The following is a 19514-nucleotide window of genomic DNA, read 5'->3' as shown; positions in this document are numbered from 1 at the left end:
GTTGGGAAAAACCAAAGGTGGACATGATGGCGTCCCGTCTCAACAAGAAACTGGACAGTCGGTATATGTGTTCCCTCCTCTTCCTCTCATACCAAAAGTACTGAGAATCATAAGAAGGAGAGGAGTAAGAACGATACTCGTGGCTCCGGATTGGCCAAGAAGAACTTGGTACCCGGAGCTGCAAGAGATGCTCACGGAGGACCCGTGGCCTCTACCTCTAAGGAAGGACCTGCTCCAGCAGGGACCTTGTCTGTTCCAAGACTTACCGCGGCTGCGTTTGACGGCATGGCGGTTGAACGCCGGATCCTGAAGGAAAAAGGCATTCCAGATGAAGTCATCCCTACCCTGATCAAGGCCAGGAAGGATGTAACTGCAAAACATTATCATCGCATTTGGCGAAAATATGTTGCGTGGTGTGAGGCCAAGAAGGCCCCTACGGAGGAATTTCAACTGGGTCGTTTCCTACATTTCCTGCAAGCAGGATTGTCTATGGGCCTAAAATTAGGATCCATTAAGGTTCAAATTTCGGCCCTGTCGATCTTCTTCCAGAAAGAACTGGCTTCAGTGCCTGAAGTTCAGACGTTTGTCAAAGGGGTACTGCATATACAGCCTCCCTTTTGTGCCTCCAGTGGCACCTTGGGATCTCAATGTAGTTTTAGGGTTCCTAAAATCACATTGGTTTGAACCACTTGCCACAGTGGATTTGAAATATCTCACATGGAAAGTGGTAATGCTGTTGGCCCTGGCTTCAGCCAGGCGCATATCAGAATTGGCGGCTTTATCCTATAAAAGCCCTTACCTGATATTTCATTCGGATAGGGCGGAATTGAGGACTCGTCCTCAATTTCTCCCTAAGGTGGTTTCAGCGTTTCACATGAATCAACCTATTGTGGTACCTGTGGCTACTAGGGACTTGGAGGACTCCAAGTTGCTGGACGTAGTCAGGGCCCTGAAAATATATGTTTCCAGGACGGCTGGAGTCAGAAAATCTGACTCGCTGTTTATACTGTATGCACCCAACAAGCTGGGTGCTCCTGCTTCTAAGCAGACGATTGCTCGTTGGATTTGTAGTACAATTCAACTTGCACATTCTGTGGCAGGCCTGCCACAGCCAAAATCTGTAAAAGCCCATTCCACAAGGAAGGGGGCTCATCTTGGGCGGCTGCCCGAGGGGTCTCGGCTTTACAACTTTGCCGAGCAGCTACTTGGTCAGGGGCAAACACGTTTGCTAAATTCTACAAATTTGATACCCTGGCTGAGGAGGACCTGGAGTTCTCTCATTCGGTGCCGCAGAGTCATCCGCACTCTCCCGCCCGTTTGGGAGCTTTGGTATAATCCCCATGGTCCTTACGGAGTTCCCAGCATCCACTAGGACGTCAGAGAAAATAAGAATTTACTTACCGATAATTCTATTTCTCATAGTCCGTAGTGGATGCTGGGCGCCCATCCCAAGTGCGGATTGTCTGCAATACTTGTATATAGTTATTGTTACAAACAAATCGGGTTGTTTATTGTTGGAAGCCATCTTTTCAGAGGCTCCTACGGTTATCATACTGTTAACTGGGTTCAGATCACGAGTTGTACGGTGTGATTGGTGTGGCTGGTATGAGTCTTACCCGGGATTCAAGTTCCTTCCTTATTATGTACGCTCGTCCGGGCACAGTATCTTAACTGAGGCTTGGAGGAGGGTCATAGGGGGAGGAGCCAGTGCACACCAGCTAGTCTAAAGCTTTTACTTTTTGTGCCCAGTCTCCTGCGGAGCCGCTATTCCCCATGGTCCTTACGGAGTTCCCAGCATCCACTACGGACTATGAGAAATAGAATTATCGGTAAGTAAATTCTTATATTATATATATATATATATATATATATATATATATATATATATATATATATATATATTAAAGATGCTGTCTTAAGAGATATATATATAAAACATGCCCAAAGAGACATTAGTCTACTGGGTTCTAGAGTCAAAGCTATGTCGATTTCTGCTTGACGTGTCCTGTAGAATATGCAATGGACAGATGATGCCGACTTAAGAGGCATATGGAAGGCTGAGGATTGTGTGGAGAAGGGTTCTCGGACCTGGTCTCCACAGCTATAGCTGGTAATTCTGATATTTTGCCTTATATTCCTGCACAGCCTAGGAAAGCACGACATTATCAAATGCAGCCTTTCGAACACAAAGAAACAAAGTCCGAGGTGCGTCCTTTCTTGCCAGAGGCAGGGGCAGAGGAAAGAAGCTGCACAACACAGCTAGTTCCCAGGAACAGAAGTCCTCCCCGGCTTCTACAAAATCCACCGCATGTCACAGGGGCTCCACAGGCGGAGCTAGGCCCGGTGGGGGCACGCCTTCGTAAGTTCAGCCACAAGTGGGTTCACTCCCTGTTGGATCCCTGGGCAATAGATATTGTGTCTCAGGGATACAAGCTGGACTTTGAGGAGATGCCCCCTCACCGACGGCCCTGCCGGCTTCCCCCCACGAGAGGGAAATAGTGTTAACTGCAATTCACAAATTGTATCTTCAACAGGTGGTGGTCAAGGTTCCCCTCCTTCAACAAGGAGGGGGTTATTATTCGACCATGTTGTAGTCCCGAAACCGGACGGTTCGGTCAGACCCATATTGAATTTAAAATCCCTGAACATATACATGAAAAGGTTCAAGTTCAAGATGGAATCGCTAAGAGCGGTCATCGCAAGCCTGAAAGGGGGAGATTTAATGGTGTCTCTGGACATAAAGGATGCATACCTTCATGTCCCCATTTATCCACCTCATCAGGCGTACCTCAGAATTGCGGTACGGGATTGTCATTACCAATTTCAGACGTTGCCGTTTGGTCTCTCCACGGCCCCGAGAATATTCACCAAGGTAATGGCGGAAATGATGATGCTCCTGCGGAAGCAAGGTGTCACTATTATCCCGTACTTGGACGATCTCCTCATAAAAGCGAGATCAAGAGAGCAGTTGCTGAACAGCGTATCACTTTCTCTGGAAGTGTAACGGCAACACGGCTGGATTCTATATATTCCAAAGTCGCAGTTGGTTCCTACAGCTCATCTGCCTCTCCTAGGCATGATCCTAGACACAGACCAGAAAAGGGTTTATCTCCCGATAGAGAGAGCTCAGGAGCTCATGACACTGGTCAGGAATCTATTAAAACCAAAACAGGTGTCAGTGCATCACTGCACTCGAGTCCTGGGAAGGATGGTGGCATCATACGAGGCCATTCCCTTCGGCAGGTTCCATGCGAGGACCTTCCAATGGGACTTACTGGACAAGTGGTTCGGATCACATCTTCAGATGCATCGGTTAATCACCCTGTCCCCCAGGGCCAGGGTGTCACTCCTGTGGTGGCTGCAGAGTTCTCACCTTCTAGAGGGACGCAGATTCGGAATTCAGGACTGGATCCTGGTGACCACGGACGCTAGCCTCCGAGGGTGGGGAGCAGTCACACAGGGAAGAAATTTCCAAGGTCTGTGGTCAAGTCAAGAGACTTGCCTTCACATCAACATCCTGGAACTAAGGGCCGTATACAGCGCCCTACGTCAAGCGGAGCACTTGCTTCGCAACCAACCGGTTCTGATTCAGTCAGACAACATCACCGCAGTGGCTCATGTGAACCGCCAAGGCGGCACAAGGAGCAGAGTGGCGAGGGCAGAAGCCACCAGAATTCTTCGCTGGGCGGAGAATCACGTAAGCGCTCTGTCAGCAGTGTTCATCCCGGGAGTGGACAACTGGGAAGCAGACTTCCTCAGCAGACACGACCTCCACCTGGGTGAGTGGGGACTTCATCAGGAAATCTTCACACAGATCACATATCGGTGGGAACTGCCACAGGTGGACATGATGGCATCCCGCCTCAACAAAAAACTACAGAGGTATTGCGCCAGGTCAAGAGACCCTCAAGCAATAGCGGTAGACGCCCTGGTGACACCGTGGGTGTTCCAGTCGGTCTATGTATTTCCTCCTCTTCCTCTCATACCAAGGTGCTGAGGCTAATAAGAAAAAGAGGAGTGAGAACAATCCTCATTGTTCCAGATTGGCCACGAAGGACCTGGTATCCAGATCTGCAAGAAATGCTCCCAGAGGACCCGTGGCCTCTTCCTCTAAGACAGGACCTGTTGCAACAGGGGCCCTGTCTGTTCCAAGACTTACCGCGGCTGCGTTTGACGGCATGGCGGTAGAACGCCGGATCCTAGCAGAAAAGGGCATTCCGGACGAGGTCATTCCTACGCTGATAAAGGCTAGGAAGGACGTGACAGCTAAACATTATCACCGTATATGGCGAAAATATGTTTCTTGGTGTGAGGCCAGGAATGCTCCTACAGAGGAATTCCAGCTGGGCCGTTTCCTCCACTTCCTACAGTCCGGAGTGAATTTGGGCCTAAAATTGGGTTCCATAAAGGTCCAGATTTCGTCCCTATCCATTTTCTTTCAAAAAGAGTTGGCTTCTCTACCAGAAGTTCAGACGTTTGTAAAGGGAGTGCTGCATATTCAGTCTCCTTTTGTGCCTCCAGTGGCACCTTGGGATCTTAACGTGGTGTTGAGTTTCCTGAAATCACACTGGTTTGAACCACTTAAAACGGTGGAGTTAAAATATCTCACGTGGAAGGTGGTCATGCTATTAGCCTTGGCTTCGGCTAGGCGTGGGTCAGAATTAGCGGCTTTGTCACATAAAAGCCCCTATCTGGTTTTCCATATGGATAGAGCAGAATTGCGGACCCATCCACAATTTCTGCCAAAAGTGGTGTCATCTTTTCATATGAACCAACCTATTGTGGTGCCTGTGGCTACTCGTGACTTGGAGGATTCCGAGTTACTGGATGTGGTCAGGGCTTTGAAGGTTTATGTAGCCAGAACGGCTAGAGTCAGGAAAACGGAGTCGCTGTTTATCCTGTATGCATCCAACAAGCTGGGTGCTTCTGCTTCAAAGCAAACTATTGCTCGCTGGATCTGTAACACGATTCAGCAGGCTCATTCTGCGGCTGGATTGCCGCTGCCAAAATCAGTTAAAGCCCATTCCACTAGGAACGTGGGCTCTTCTTGGGCGGCTGCCCGAGGGGTCTCGGCATTACAACTATGCCGAGCTGATACTTGGTCAGGTTCAAACACTTTTGCAAAGTTCTACAAGTTTGATACCCTGGCTGAGTAGGACCTATTGTTGCTCAATCGGTGCTGCAGAGTCATCCACACTCTCCCGCCCGTTTTGGGAGCTTTGGTATAATCCCCATGGTCCTTACGGAGTCCCCAGCATCCACTAGGACGTTAGAGAAAATAAGATTTTACTTACCGGTAAATGTATTTCTCGTAGTCCGTAGTGGATGCTGGGCGCCCGTCCCAAGTGCGGACTTCTTCTGCAATACTTGTATATAGTTATTGCTGCAATAAGGGCTATGTTATTGTTGCATCAGGGTTGAACTGATGCTCTGTTGCTGTTCATACTGTTGACTGGGTAAGTTTATCACAAGTTATAAGGTGTGATTGGTGTGGCTGGTATGTATCTTGCCCTGGATTACCAAAATCCTTTCCTTGTACTGTCAGCTCTTCCGGGCACAGTTTCTCTAACTGAGGTCTGGAGGAGGGACATAGAGGGAGGAGCCAGAGCACACCAGAATCTAAATTCTTTCTTAAAGTGCCCATGTCTCCTGCGGAGCCCGTCTATTCCCCATGGTCCTTACGGAGTCCCCAGCATCCACTACGGACTACGAGAAATAGATTTACCGGTAAGTAAAATCTTATTTTTTAGGCACATGGGGGGTAATTCTGAGTTGATCGCAGCAGGAACTTTGTTAGCAGATGAGCAAAACCATGTGCACTGCAGGGGGGGTAGATATAACATTTGCAGAGAGAGTTAGATTTGGGTGGGTTATTTTGTTTCTGTGCAGGGTAAATACTGGCTGCTTTATTTTTACACAGCAATTTAGATTGCAGATTGAACACACCCCACCCAAATCTAACTCTCTCTGCACATATTATATCTGCCACCCCTGCAGTGCACATGGTTTTGCCCAACTGCTAGCAAAGTTCCTGCTGCGATCAACTCAGAATTACCCCCATTATGCCTGTATGTGTTTATATTGTGTGTTCATATAGTAGCAATGATAAATGTGAAAAATTGGGATGTATGCTTTAATATGTGACACCGTGCTCAGTGGGTTATACTGAGGAACGCCCCAACGATCTGCTACCTCTGCCAAGACTTCTAGGTGGAGGCCCCATTCTCCTGGATGGAGATCGTGTCTGCTGAGGAAGTCTGCTTCCCAGTTGTCCACTCCCGGAAAGAAAATTGCCGCCAGAGCTTTTGCATGTCTTTCTGCCCAGAGGAGTATCTTTGTCACCTCTGCCATTGCTGCTCTGCTTTTTGTTCCGCCCTGGCGGTTTATGTAAGCTACTGCCGTTACATTGTCTGACTGGATCTGTATGGGACGACCTTGAAGAAGGTGTGCCGCTTGATGAAGGCTGTTGTACACAGCTCTCAATTCCAGAATGTTTATGTGAAGGAGTACTTCTTGACTTGACCATCGTCCTTGGAAGCTTTCCCCTTGCGTGGCTGCTCCCCAACCTCGGAGGCTTGCATCTGTGGACACCAGGATCCAAGTCTGAATCCCGAACCTGCGTCCCTCCAGGAGGTGAGAACTTTGAAGCCACCACAAGAGTGAAATTCTGGCTTTTGTTGACAGGATTAACCTCCGGTGCATGTGTAGGTGCAATCCGGACCACCTGTCCAGTAGGTCCAATTGGAACACCCTGGCGTGGAATCGGCCAAATTGTAGAGTCTCGTAGGCCGCTACCATCTTCCCCAGCAGGCGGATGCACTGATGAATCGATATGCGTGCTGGATTTAAAACTTGTTTGACCATCCTCTGGATCTCCAGAGCCTTTTCCACCGGTAGGAATACTTTCTGTGCTTCAGTGTCCAATATCATTCCCAGAAATGATAACCTCATTGTGGGTTCCAATTGTGATTTTGGAAGGTTTATGATCCAACCGTGCTGTTGAAGCACCGTCAGGGATAGTGCAATGTTCTGCACTAGTTTCTCCCTGGATCTCGCTTTTATGAGGAGATAGTCCAAGTATGGGATGACTTTGACTCCTTTCTTGCGAAGAAGAACCATCATCTCCGCCATCACCTTGGTGAATATTCTCGGAGCCGTGGAGAGCCCGAAAGGCAATGTTTCGAACTGGTAGTGGCAGTCTTGCACCGCAAACCTCAGGTATGCCTGATGCGGCGGGTAGATGGGAACATGTAAATAAGCATCTTTGATGTCCATTGATACCAGAAATTCCTTTTCCTCCAAGCTGGAGATCACCACTCTCAGGGATTCCATCTTGAATTTGAACCTTTTCAAATAAAGGTTCAGAGTCTTTAGGTTTAAAATCGGTCTGACCGAGCCATCAGGTTTCGGCACTACAAACAGGCTTGAATAAAACCCCTTTTTCCTGTTGTGACACAGGAACTAAAGAAATTACATTGTCTTGACATAATTTCTGTATTGCGTTCAGCACTTTTGCTCTGTCCTGAACAGAAGCTGGTAAGGCAGATTTGAAAAATCGGCCTGGGGGAAGGTCCTGAAATTCCAATTGGTACCCTTGGGATACTATCTGCAATACCCAAGGATCCAGATCTGAGTGAACCCAGACCTGGCTGAAAGACAGTAAACGTGCCCCCACCCGATCGTACTCCCGCAGGGGAGCCCCAGTGTCATGCTGAGGTTTTAGCAGAAGTAGCTGTTGACTTCTGCTCCTGCGAGCCTGATGGTGTTGTAGATTTTTTGCCCCTTCCTCACCCTCTTCCTGCGAAGAAGGGGGTACCCTTTGCCTTTTTGGACTTGTTGGGCCGAAAGGATTGCATCATATGAGAATGAAATCCTTTCCTAGGTGGAGCAGCTGCGGAAGGCAGAAATGCTGACTTGCCTGATGTAGTTGTTGAAATCATGGCATCCAGCTTGTCTCCGAAGAGGGCTTCTCCATTGTAAGGAAGCGCCACAATGTTCTTTTTTGATTCCGCATCAGCATTCCGTTGGCGGATCCATAGCGCCCTGTGGGCTGAAATCGCGATAACGGAGGATCTTGAACTCAGCAACCTAATATCCTTCATAGCTTCAACTAAGTAACCTGCAGCATCTTTGATATGGCCGAGAGTTAGGACTATTTCATCCCTGTCAACTGTGTCTATGTTAACAAGCAAGTTGTCAGACCATTCTTCCACAGCGTTACCTACCCACGCACAAGCAATGGTGGGCCTGAGCACTGTATAGCCGTATATATGGACTTTAGGGTTGTTTCTAATTTACGGTCAGCTGGATCTTTTAAAGGGGCTGAACCAGGGGCAGGAAAAACAATTTTCTTAGACAGCCGAGAAACTGAGGTGTTTATCATTGGGGGAGTCTCCCATTTGTGCCTGTCTTCCTCAGGGAAAGGGTACACTACACGTATCCTTCTGGGAAGGGTACATTTCTTCTCTGGGTTACCCCAGGATTCTTCAAAGAACGCATTCAAATCCTTTGAAGGAGGAAAAAAGTCACAACCTGCTTTTTATTTAATTTAAAATAATCCTTTTCCTCAGGGACCAATGTTGTTTCAGGAAACTCCAACACTGCCTTTATAGCAACTATCATACATTGTATGCTTTTGGCTAATTTGGGGTCTACCCCTATCAAATCCCCAGTGTCGACATCAGAGTCGGAATCTGTGTCTGTGTCCCCTTGCATTATCTGGGCAAGAGACCTTTTCTGGGAACTGGATGGGACCCGAGTGGATGATATGGAGTGGTCAGTAAACCGTGCATCCTCCATAGACTGCCTCCAATATTTAGCCTGTTGTTCAGATTCAGAGCATTTCTTTGCAAGCATTGACATATTCTTTTGCAACATTCTCACCCACTCCGGCTCCTTCTGAGAGGGAAGGGCCACCACATTACCCTCTTGTGTATCTAAATGTGTTCTTCCTGGAAAGAACCCTCCCCAATGTCTGACGGTTCCGGTATGAATGGTCGACCATGTTATGGTCGACAGTCATTAGGTCGACCACTATTGGTCGACATTGACATGGTCGACATTGACACATGGTCGACACATGAAAATGGTCGACACATGAAAATGTCAACATGAGGTTTTTTTTTTTTTTTACTTTTTTTGGTGTCGTTTTTTGCATAAAGTGACTGGGAACCCCAATTAGTGCACCGCATCCCCTCGCATGGCTCGCTTCGCTCGCCATGCTTCGGGCATGGTGCCTTCGCTTCGCTCGGCACACTTTACCGTTCCAAGCGTAGTCCATGTGGATCGTAAAGTATGGAAAAGTTCCCCAAAAGAAAAAAAAGTTAAACTCATGTCGACCTTTCATGTGTCGACCATTTTCATGTGTCGACCATGTGTCCATGTCGACCATGTCAATGTCGACCAATAGTGGTCGACCTAATGACTGTCGACCATAACATGGTCGACCATGTGAACGGATACCATGTCTGACATGTTACACACACACACACACACACACACACGCTATTGGGGACAGACCCTTATTGTGAATTATGGAAATATTACCCACTTACAGCGCATATACCAATAATAGGCCCACAGACCTAATTATAATGAACACTCTCTGCCCCTTCTATAACACCCTGTACTTGTATCAGCGTTGTCATGAGGAGAAACAGCGTTCAGGAGCTTCACACTGGAATTTCTGCAGAAGAAAATGGCACCCAGTGAGTGTTCTGGCAAGTCTGAGGAGAAGCCCCGCCCTTCAGCCTCAGCAATGTAATATTTATACTGGCTGGGGATGACACATCAGCGGCTGTACATGTATGTACCCTTTTTGCCAGTGAGAGTAAGGTTTTAAAACATGCCCTTAGAGCGCGCCCCCCCCCCCCCCCCCCCCCCCCCCCCGCGCTCTGTACCCTTGTGCTGAGAGACATGGCGCGCAGTGTCCCGCCACTGCGCGTGTACCTGTATGCTGCCAACGATGACCGGGGGATCCCCTCTCTGCAGGACTCCGGTAATATACTCACCAGCCTTCTGACTTCTGGCTCTGTTAGGGGGTGGCAGCAGTGCTGTGGGAGTGAACGCAGGCCAGGCTTGGGCTGTGTTCAGTACCCTTCAGGAGCTAATGGTGTTCTGTTGGTTCCTACTCCCCAGCCCCCCCCCCCCAAGTCCCACGCAGCAGGGAAGCTGTTGCCAGCAGCTTCCCTGTAAAATTAAAACCTAAGAAAGTCTTTTTCCAGCAAAGCTCTGTAGAGCTCCACTAGTGTGCATCCAGTCTCCTGGGCACATTTTCTAAACTGAGGTCTGGAGGAGGGGCATAGAGGGAGGAGCCAGTTCACACAGTTGAAAAGCCTCAACGGGTGTGGACAAAAACGGCCATAGTCAAAATCACACATAGCCAAAATCACATTGGGGGTAATTCCAAGTTGATCGCAGCAGGAAATATTTAAGCAGTTGGGCAAAACCATGTGCACTGCAGGGGAGGCAGATATAACATGTGCAGAGAGAGATAGATTTGGGTGTGGTGAGTTCAATCTGCAATCTAAATTGCAGTGTAAAAATAAAGCAGCCAGTATTTACCCTGCACAGAAACAAAATAACCCACCCAAATCCAACTCTCTGCAAATGTTATATCTGCCCCCCCTGCAGTGCACATGGTTTTGCCCAACTGCTAAAAAAATTCCTGCTGGGATCAACTTGGAATTACCTCCATTGTGTGTATAGACAATATTGGTGTTTCTGGGCTGTTGGGGAGATCAAGGGAAATCGCATAGTCAAAATTGGGCATAGTCAATATCTCAGCGTGTGTATGCATCTTATACACAGTTGGTTTTGTCACATAAGAGGGGGCTGGATAGGAAGTTAGGCGTGTTCTTGGGTGGTTCCACTACCCTAGTTATAGCCCTACTTGTTCCATAGCTCCACAGGAGCTGGAGAAAGACTGGTTTCCTACCTCTAATGTACCATATAGTTACTGTGTATGATTCCATTAAGAGTATGTTTTGTTACAAATATAGATGGTGCATCTGCAGAATTGGATACCTCTTTGAATCTGCTGTCCCTGAAGTGTGAAGGGGAGGGGCTGACTTCTTCCCTTTCTCTTGGTGAACAAGAAGGGTCTTACATCTCAGAAGCTACATGCGAAGTCCAGAGAGCAATGGAGAGAGAGTTAGCTGAAGATTACCCAGAAGCCTTCAGGCTTTTCCGAAATGCAGTGGATATCTTATTAAAAGGAGTGAAAGGTAAATTTTTAATGATTTCAGGTTGATTATTCTTTGAGGAGATTGGATTGTCCCTCATTAATATTAAATGGCAAATATCCCACCATTCTGAACTTTTTTTTATATCACTTTTGCTTTAGAGGTGGAGTCTAGATCTAGGATGCCCAGTCACACAGCCAACAGGAACATAATCCTATTGGCTAATTGCTCCCTATTGTTTCCCATGCTCCCTGCCTACTCCGTTACAGAAGAGGGCCTTATAGTTATTTATCAATTTACATATAGGTCAATTATAATTTCTCTTACGTCCTAGAGGATGCTGGGGTCCACATTAGTACCATGGGGTATAGACGGGTCCACCAGAAGCCATTGGCACTTTAAGAGTTTCAAAATGTGCCCGGAGGAGCCGGTCACAGCTAGGGGAGCTCTCCAGAGCTTTTCTAGAAAAAAAGTTATTTTAGAGTTTTTTATTTTACAGGGAGGCTGCTGGCAACAGCCTCCCTGCAGCGTGGGACTAAGGGGGGGAGTCGTGTCCTCCCTGCGGGGTCTGAGCCACTTACTCCGCTGACAGGACACTGAGCTCCTGAGGGGATAGATCGCTTCCCGCCACAGGGGATCGCTCACCCCAGCAGCATGCTGCCACCCCCTTACAGAGCTGAAGATTGTGGCAAATAAGACACCAACCCCCCTTGCAAGCGGAGGGCCGGTGTGAAGTTGGCAGCAGGGTAGGGGCGCTCCGGGATGGCTCAGCAGTACATAGTGCGGCGCGTTGTAGGGGCGCCCTGGGCCAGCGCTTACACCCTACACTGGTCACAAAGCCTGTCGGGATCCCAGGATCTCAGCCAGCATCAATCCTCCGGCCAGTATAATCAGATGAAGAGCGGGAAGACAGCACCATTTTGGGGGCGGAGCTTCTCCTCAGAGGGGACACAACAGCGCCATTTTCCTGCCTGCACAGCGCTGATCAGGAGAAAGAAGGTCCCTCCACAGCAACTCCAGCTATCTCTCACGGTACCATGGGGTTGTAGAAGGGGGGAAGGCTGCAGTATGACTGTGTATCCTATTAAGGTGCACAGTCAGCACTGACAAAGGGTCTCCCTTTGGTTAAAAGCTCTGTGTGTGGGTTGGCTCCAATCTCTGTGTCTCTCTTGCCATTCTTGGGGGTCAAACTCTGTCTGCCCTCCCGTGTGTGTGTGTGTGTGTGTGTGTGTGTGTGTGTGGTGTTTTGTGGTCTCCTTTAGCCATGTCCAGGGACACTGTGTCATATGCTGCGGAGGATATGTCCTCCCAGGATGATCCCATTCCATGTAATCAGGATAGCACTGGTTTAGCACAGATTCCAGCAAGGGAACCTGAGTGGTTTTCCTATCAAATCTTGGATTTCTCAGATTTCAGATAGATGAATCCGCAACCCAGGTATTACAGAACTCTATGGCAGTATGGCCCGATTCTGGTACCTCAGGACGCTCCGCTATATACCCCCACAAACGTGCGCTTGTTCATGTCATGCAAGATGACACGGATACCGATACTGATACCACAGACGGTACTGGGGATGTGTTGCGGGGGTCTGCCTCTCTTGCGAAGGGGGTGCAATTGATGATAGAGGCTATCAGGGATGTATTGAAAATTAATGATACAACACCTGAGCAGGTTGAGGAGGCTTTTTTCACTGAAAATAAGAAAGCCTCGCTAACCTTTCCTGCGTCAAAGAAATTAAATGCTATATTTGAGAAAGCATGGGAAAACACTGAGAAAAAATTCCAGATCCCTAAAAGGGTACAGGTGGCGTTTCCTTTCCCTGAGGAGGATAGGAAAAAATGGGAAATCCCGCCAATTGTTGACGCATCTCTGTCCAGACTCTCCAAAAAGGTGGTTTTACCTGTTCCGGGATCTACCGCCTTAAAGGAGCCGGCTGATCGAAAAATTGATAATACACTTAAATCAATGTACACAGCTTCAGGGCCCATATTACGTCCCACTATTGCTAGTGTATGGATTGCAAAAGCTATAGTAAAATGGTCAGGCACTTTACTTAAGGATTTGGATACAATGGATAAGGGTGATGTTGAATTGTTTTTGCGTAACATTCACAATTCAGCAGGTTTTATGGTAGAATCCATTAAAGACCTGGGTTCCATGGCTGCGGGGATCTCTTCCATGTCTGTTTCAGCTCGTCGGGGACTGTGGCTGCGCAAGTGGTCGGCCGACGCAGAATCCAGGAAAAGTGTGGAGTCCCTACCCTACACAGGTCAGGCTCTCTTTGAAGAAGCTTTGGATGCGTGGATATCCACGGCTACAGCGGGTAAGTCTCCGTTCCTTCCCTCAGCTGCACCTGCTCTGAAGAAATCCTTCTCTTCATCAGCATCACAGTCCTTTCGGTCTAACAAGCCTAGAAAGGCCAAACCGTCCAATACCTTCTTTAGGGGAGGTCGAGCTAAATCCAAGAAACCTGCTGCGGCAGGTTCCCAGGAAACTAAGCCTGCTTCCAGTATGCCAAAGTCCTCCGCATGACTGTGGACCGCGTGGCCTGGAGGTGGGGCCAGTGGGAGCAAGGCTCAGACAGTTCAGTCACGTCTGGGTATCGTCCGGCCTGGATCCCTAGGTGACAGATATTGTGACCAGGGATACAGGTTGGAATTTCAAAATCTCCCTCCTCACCGATTTTTCAAATCAGGCTTGCCAGTTCTGGCGGACAGGACTGTCCTACAAGCAGCGGCCCAGAAGTTGGTGGAGGCACAGGTCATTGTGCCAGTACCTCCTCATTTGCAAGCCACAGGTTACTATTCGAACCTTTCGTGGTACCGAAACCGGATGGTTCGGTCAGGCCCATTCTGAACCTAAAATCAATGAACCCTTTTCTGAAGGAGTTCAAGTTCAAAATGGAGTCTCTCAGGGCGGGGATATTAGGTCTGGAAGAGGGGGAATTCCTAGTATCCTTGGATATCAAGGATGCGTACCTCCACATTCCGATTTGGCTACCGCATCAGGCTTATCTCCGTTTTGCATTACTGGACTGTCATTTCCAGTTCCAGGCCCTGCCATTCGGCCTCTCTACAGCACCAAGGGTGTTCACCAAGGTAATGGCGGAGATGATGGTTCTACTCCGAAAACAGGGGGTAAACATCATTCCGTATCTGGACGATCTACTGATAAAAGCATCGTCCAAGGAGGAGCTGTTGCAGTCCATTGTACTCACAACCCGCCTACTCAGAGTCCACGGTTCGATTCTGAACCTTCCAAAATCTTATTTGGAACCAACCCGGAGGTTGTCTCTGTTCTGGGGACGATCCTCGACACGGAAGTGCAGAGGGAGTTTCTTCCGCAGGAAAAGGCGTTGGTGATACAAACAATGGTCCGGGATGTCCAGAAGCCAGCCCGGGTGTCAGTTCATCAATGCATTCGCCTTTTGGGGAAGATGGTGGCCTCTTACGAGGCTCTCCAGTACGGGAGGTTCCATGCTCGGGCCTTCCAACTGGATCTCCTGGACAAGTGGTCAGGATCTCATCTACACATGCACCAGAGAATTCGTCTGTCGCCAAAGGCCAGGATTTCACTCCTCTGGTGGCTCCAATTGCCTCACCTTCTGGAGGGCCGCAGGTTCGGGATTCAGGACTGGGTCCTTCTAACCACGGATGCGAGCCTCCGGGGCTGGGGCGCAGTCACTCAAGGATAAACCTTCCAAGGAAGGTGGTCAAGTCTGGAAGCCGGCCTGCCCATCAACATCCTAGAACTAAGAGCCGTCTACAACAGTCTTCTTCAGGCGGCCCATCTTCTAAGAAATCGTGTCATTCAAGTACAGCCGGACAATGTAACGACAGTGGCTTACATAAACCAACAGGGCGGAATGAAAAGCAGAGCTGCGATGTCAGAGGTGACGAGAATCATCCTCTGGGCAGAAAAACACGCGTTGGCGCTCTCTACAATCTTCATTCCGGGAGTGGACAACTGGGAAGCAGACTTCCTCAGCAGACACGATCTCCATCCTGGGGAGTGGGGTCTCCATCCGGAGGTGTTCAAGGAAATAACAGGCCTTTGGGGGTTACCCCAAATAGACATGATGGCCTCTCGTCTCAACAAGAAGCTTCAGCGCTATTGTTCCAGGTCGAGGCACCCACAAGCAGTGGCAGTGGACACACTGGTGTTTCCGTGGGTGTTCGAGTCGGTGTACGTGTGCACCACTCCCACTCATTCCAAGAGTTCTAAAGCTCGTAAAGGAGAACAAGAGTTCAAGCGATCCTCATTGCTCCAGACTGGCCAAGGCGGGCTTGGTACACGGACCTTCTGAATCTCTTGCAGGAAGAGCCGAGGCCTCTTCCTCTTCGGGAGGACCTGCTGCAGCAGGGGCCGTTCGCCTATCAAGACTTACCACAGCTACGTTTGATGGCATGGAGGTTGAACGCCTGATACTAGATCGGAAGGGCATTCCGAAGAAGGTCATTCCTGCCCTGATACAGGCTAGGAAAGGGGTAACGTCTAAATATTACCATCATATTTGGAAGACATATGTCTCTTGGTGTGAGTCCAAGAAGTTTCCTGCGGTGGAGTTTCAACTGGGACGTTTTCTCCTCTTCCTGCAAGCAGGTGTGGATATGGGCCTGAGGTTGGGATCTGTGAAGGTCCAGATTTTGGCCCTGTCCATTTTCTTCCAGAAACAATTGGCTGCTCTCCCTGAGGTTCAGACCTTTTTGAAGGGAGTTCTGCACATCCAACCTTCCTTTGTACAGCAGTTTCTCCAGTCGGACTGGTTTGAGCCTCTACTGGAGGTTGAGGTCAAATTTCTTACATGGAAGGCGGTCACGTTGTTGGCCTTAGCCTCTGCTAGACTTGTGTCAGAATTGGGGGCTTTGTCCTGTAAAAGCCCTTACTTGATATTCCACGAAGATAGAGCTGAGCTCCGGACACGTCAGCGGTTTCTTCATATCAGCATTTCATATCAACCAACCTATTGTGGTGCCAGTGGCTACTGACTCCTCAATTTCATCAACGTCCTTGATTGTGAGGGCTTTGAGAATCTATGTGAAGAGGACTGCTCGTCACAGGAAATCGGACTCTTTGTTTGTCCTGTATGATCCCAAGAAAATTGGGTGTCCTGCTTCAAAGCAGACTATATTTCGCTGGATTAGGTTCACTATCCAGCATGCTTATTCTACGGCAGGATTGCCGTGTCCAAAATCTGTTAAGGCCCACTCTACTCGTAAGGTGGGTTCTTCCTGGGCGCCTGCCCGGGGTGTTTCGGCGTTACAACTTTGCTGAGCTGCAACTTGGTCTGGGTCGAACACGTTTGCTAAGTTCTACAAGTTCGATACTTTGGCCTCTGATGATCTGAAGTTCAGTCAATCAGTTCTGCAGGAGCCTCCGCGCTCTCCCTCCCGTTCTGGGAGCTTTGGTACATCCCCATGGTACTAATGTGGACCCCAGCATCCTCTAGGACGTAAGAGAAAATAGGATTTTGGTTACCTACCGGTAAATCCTTTTCTCGTAGTCCGTAGAGGATGCTGGGCGCCCGCCCAGCGCTTCGTTTTCCTGCAACCGTTATCTGGTTCAGTACAACTTTGTTTAGTTGTGTACTGCATTGTTACTTGGTAAGTAATGTTTCAGCAGTTGCTGAGTTTTTCAAGCTAGTTAGCTTGATGTGCCTTGTATGTGTGAGCTGGTATGACTCTCGCCACTATCTGTGTTATATCCTTCTCTCGAAGATGTCCGTCTCCTCGGGCACAGTTTCTAGACTGAGTCTGGTAGGAGGGGCATAGAGGGAGGAGCCAGCCTGCACTCTCAAAGTCTTAAAGTGCCAATGGCTCCTGGTAGACCCGTCTATACCGCATGGTACTAATGTGGACCCCAGCATCCTTTACCGACTACGAGAAAAGGATTTAACGGTAGGTAACCAAAAATTCCTATTTATGCCAGTGTGAATTATGTAAAAAGTCTACAAATATTTATATACAGTAGAAGTAATGGTACTTTTAAGTGTATTAACAAACACAGAAAGTGAGAATAAAACACCTGCGCACTCAGGAGCAGCTACAATGGGTAAATACTCAAAAATGTGTCGCCATTCACATCCAGTCGTTAATACAAGCAAAAAAAGATAGATATAACCCTTTGTTGCGCTCACACAACTAGATATTCAGTCTCATGTAAAGCTCTCAACCATACGATAAATCCTTTACAGTCGTCCGAGTCAATGGCATAATCCGTAGCGCTATTGTCCTTTTTGATCCTTGTAAAGATAAAAAGAGAAAAACAGACAAAAATGTGTGTCCGTCTATTTGGACAGAACCTTTCAACATGGATAACGTAATCCCCTTGTGGATGTCAAAATCTTCCAAAGGATGGGGTGTGGATCTTTAAGCAATACAGATTCACCCTTGTGTATATCAGAAGAGATTTCTGCACACATGTATGCTTACATTCACAAACAGCTGCGACACATCTAATGGTGTCTTTAAAATATTTAAATCAGGTTTGACTGATATCTCTTTTCCTTACACATCCAAACACAGAGGGTGCTCACATGTATGTTTAGTCGTGTACAAGTATTTCGTGCCCATCAAGGTAGAAGGGCACCATGTGATGTACCTCCCAGCTGCGTGTAGAGTGGCTCCACTCCAAGCTGCTGGTAGAGGGGCTCCATGTGTCCATGTGATGCTTCGTGTAGAGTAGCTCCATGTGATGTACCTCCCAGCTGTGTGTAGTGCGGCTCCACTCCCAGCTGCTGATAGAGGGGCTCCATATATGATGCATCTCCAAGCTGGGTGTAGAGGGGCTCCATGTGATGTATCTCCCAGCTGCATGTACAGGGGCTCCATGTGATGCATCTCCCAGCTGCTGGTAGAGGGGCTCCATATATGATGCATCTCATAGCTGGGTGTAGAGGGACTCCATGTGATGCATCTCCCAGCTGCTGTAGAGGGGCTCCACTTCCAGCTGCTGGTAGAGGGGCTCCGTATATGATGTATATCCTAGCTGGGTGTAGAGGGATTCCATGTGATTTATCTCCCAGCTGCATATAGAGGGGCTCCATGTGATGTATCTCCCAGCTGCATGTAGAGTAGCTCCATGTGATGCATCTCCCAGATGCTGGTAGAGGGGCTCCATACAGGATGCATCTCATAGCTGTGTGTAGAGGGACTCCATGTGATGTATCTCCCAGCTGCTGGTAGAGGGGCTCCGTATATGATGTCTCTACTTGCTGGGTGTAGAGGGATTCCATGTGATTTATCTCCCTGCTGCATATAGAGGGGCTCCATGTGATGTATCTCCCAGCTGTGGAACACCCATTGTCTTTATAAATGTATTTCTAGAATCTATAACAGACTGACTTGACTGATTGCTCAATAGAACATTAATCATATGCTCTTTGCATTACCCAGTATATATATATATATTTTTCCGCCAGATGATCCTTGCCCGGACAGACGAGATGCTGTGACTCGCAGAACAGCAGAATATCTCCACCATGCGGAAAAAATCTTTCTAGAGCACATAGGCGGGAAAACAGAGTGATCCCAAATGAGCACAGAAAAGTTGCTGGATCTTGTGTAAAAGGTTTTTTTCAATTGTTATTTTAATTCAGAATTGGACCTGTAACAAGAGGGATACTGCACACCATGCTTTATATACCAATACGAGACACAAGGATTTGTTTGCATCTTCTCTATATAGGTGGCCCATGGATCCTCCAATCATGTGCTTCCTTCAAAGTATGTTGTATTTTCTCACTACTTGCCGCATCTGAGTTGGACAAAGTATTGGACACCAGAGGAAATGAGATGTTTGTTTGCAGAATGAGTTCACAGATTTTTATTTACTAGAGTTTTGTTTATTTACCAGTTGTACAAATGTCAGAACTGAGAGAATCTTTGTTTTATAAGTGAACTATCATCAGTGATAAATGCACCATTTTATGTGGTAAATGACACATTGTATTCTCTTTCCTAACATTCCAGCATTCTGCTGCTTTCTAGGGGGAACATCTTTTGCCTGAATCTGATAGATCAATTGATTGATCGGGCAGTGTGTTGAGCATACACAGTGCCCGATCCGTCGGGGACTGACGTCATGAACTGGTAGATATATTGGCTGTTGGCTGTACTGCGGGGCCGACGCGATATGTCTGTGAATGGCGGAGTTCACAGACATATCGGCCGTACACACTGGCCGACGGACCCGTGATATATCAGCCAGTGTGTACCCACCTTTAAGTAGGATGGGCTGTTTCAGTGAATCATTACACAAACACCTACAATTGCATGCTGGATTATATGCACTGAATTATCTGTGTAATAAGAATAGATGGTCAGTGTG

General features: G+C 48.0%; 1 protein-coding gene across 4 annotated transcripts in view; it reads left to right on the top strand.

Annotated features, from left to right (window-relative positions):
* Positions 1 to 19126, top strand: part of SNX15 (sorting nexin 15) — a 109439-nt gene extending 90313 nt beyond the window's left edge. For all 4 annotated transcript variants that reach the window (XM_063944829.1, XM_063944827.1, XM_063944826.1 and 1 more), the window contains 2 exons: positions 11001 to 11225; positions 18607 to 19126. In XM_063944829.1, coding sequence (XP_063800899.1) covers positions 11001 to 11225; positions 18607 to 18713 — 332 coding nt within the window. In that variant the 3' untranslated portion in view covers positions 18714 to 19126. The remainder of the gene's footprint in view (positions 1 to 11000; positions 11226 to 18606) is intronic.
* Positions 19127 to 19514: the final 388 nt, after the last annotated feature.

Source organism: Pseudophryne corroboree, chromosome 11, assembly GCF_028390025.1.
Source record: "Pseudophryne corroboree isolate aPseCor3 chromosome 11, aPseCor3.hap2, whole genome shotgun sequence".
NCBI lineage: Eukaryota > Metazoa > Chordata > Amphibia > Anura > Myobatrachidae > Pseudophryne > Pseudophryne corroboree.
Note: the sequence above shows the minus strand (reverse complement) of the source record. Positions and strands in the feature narration are given on the sequence as shown.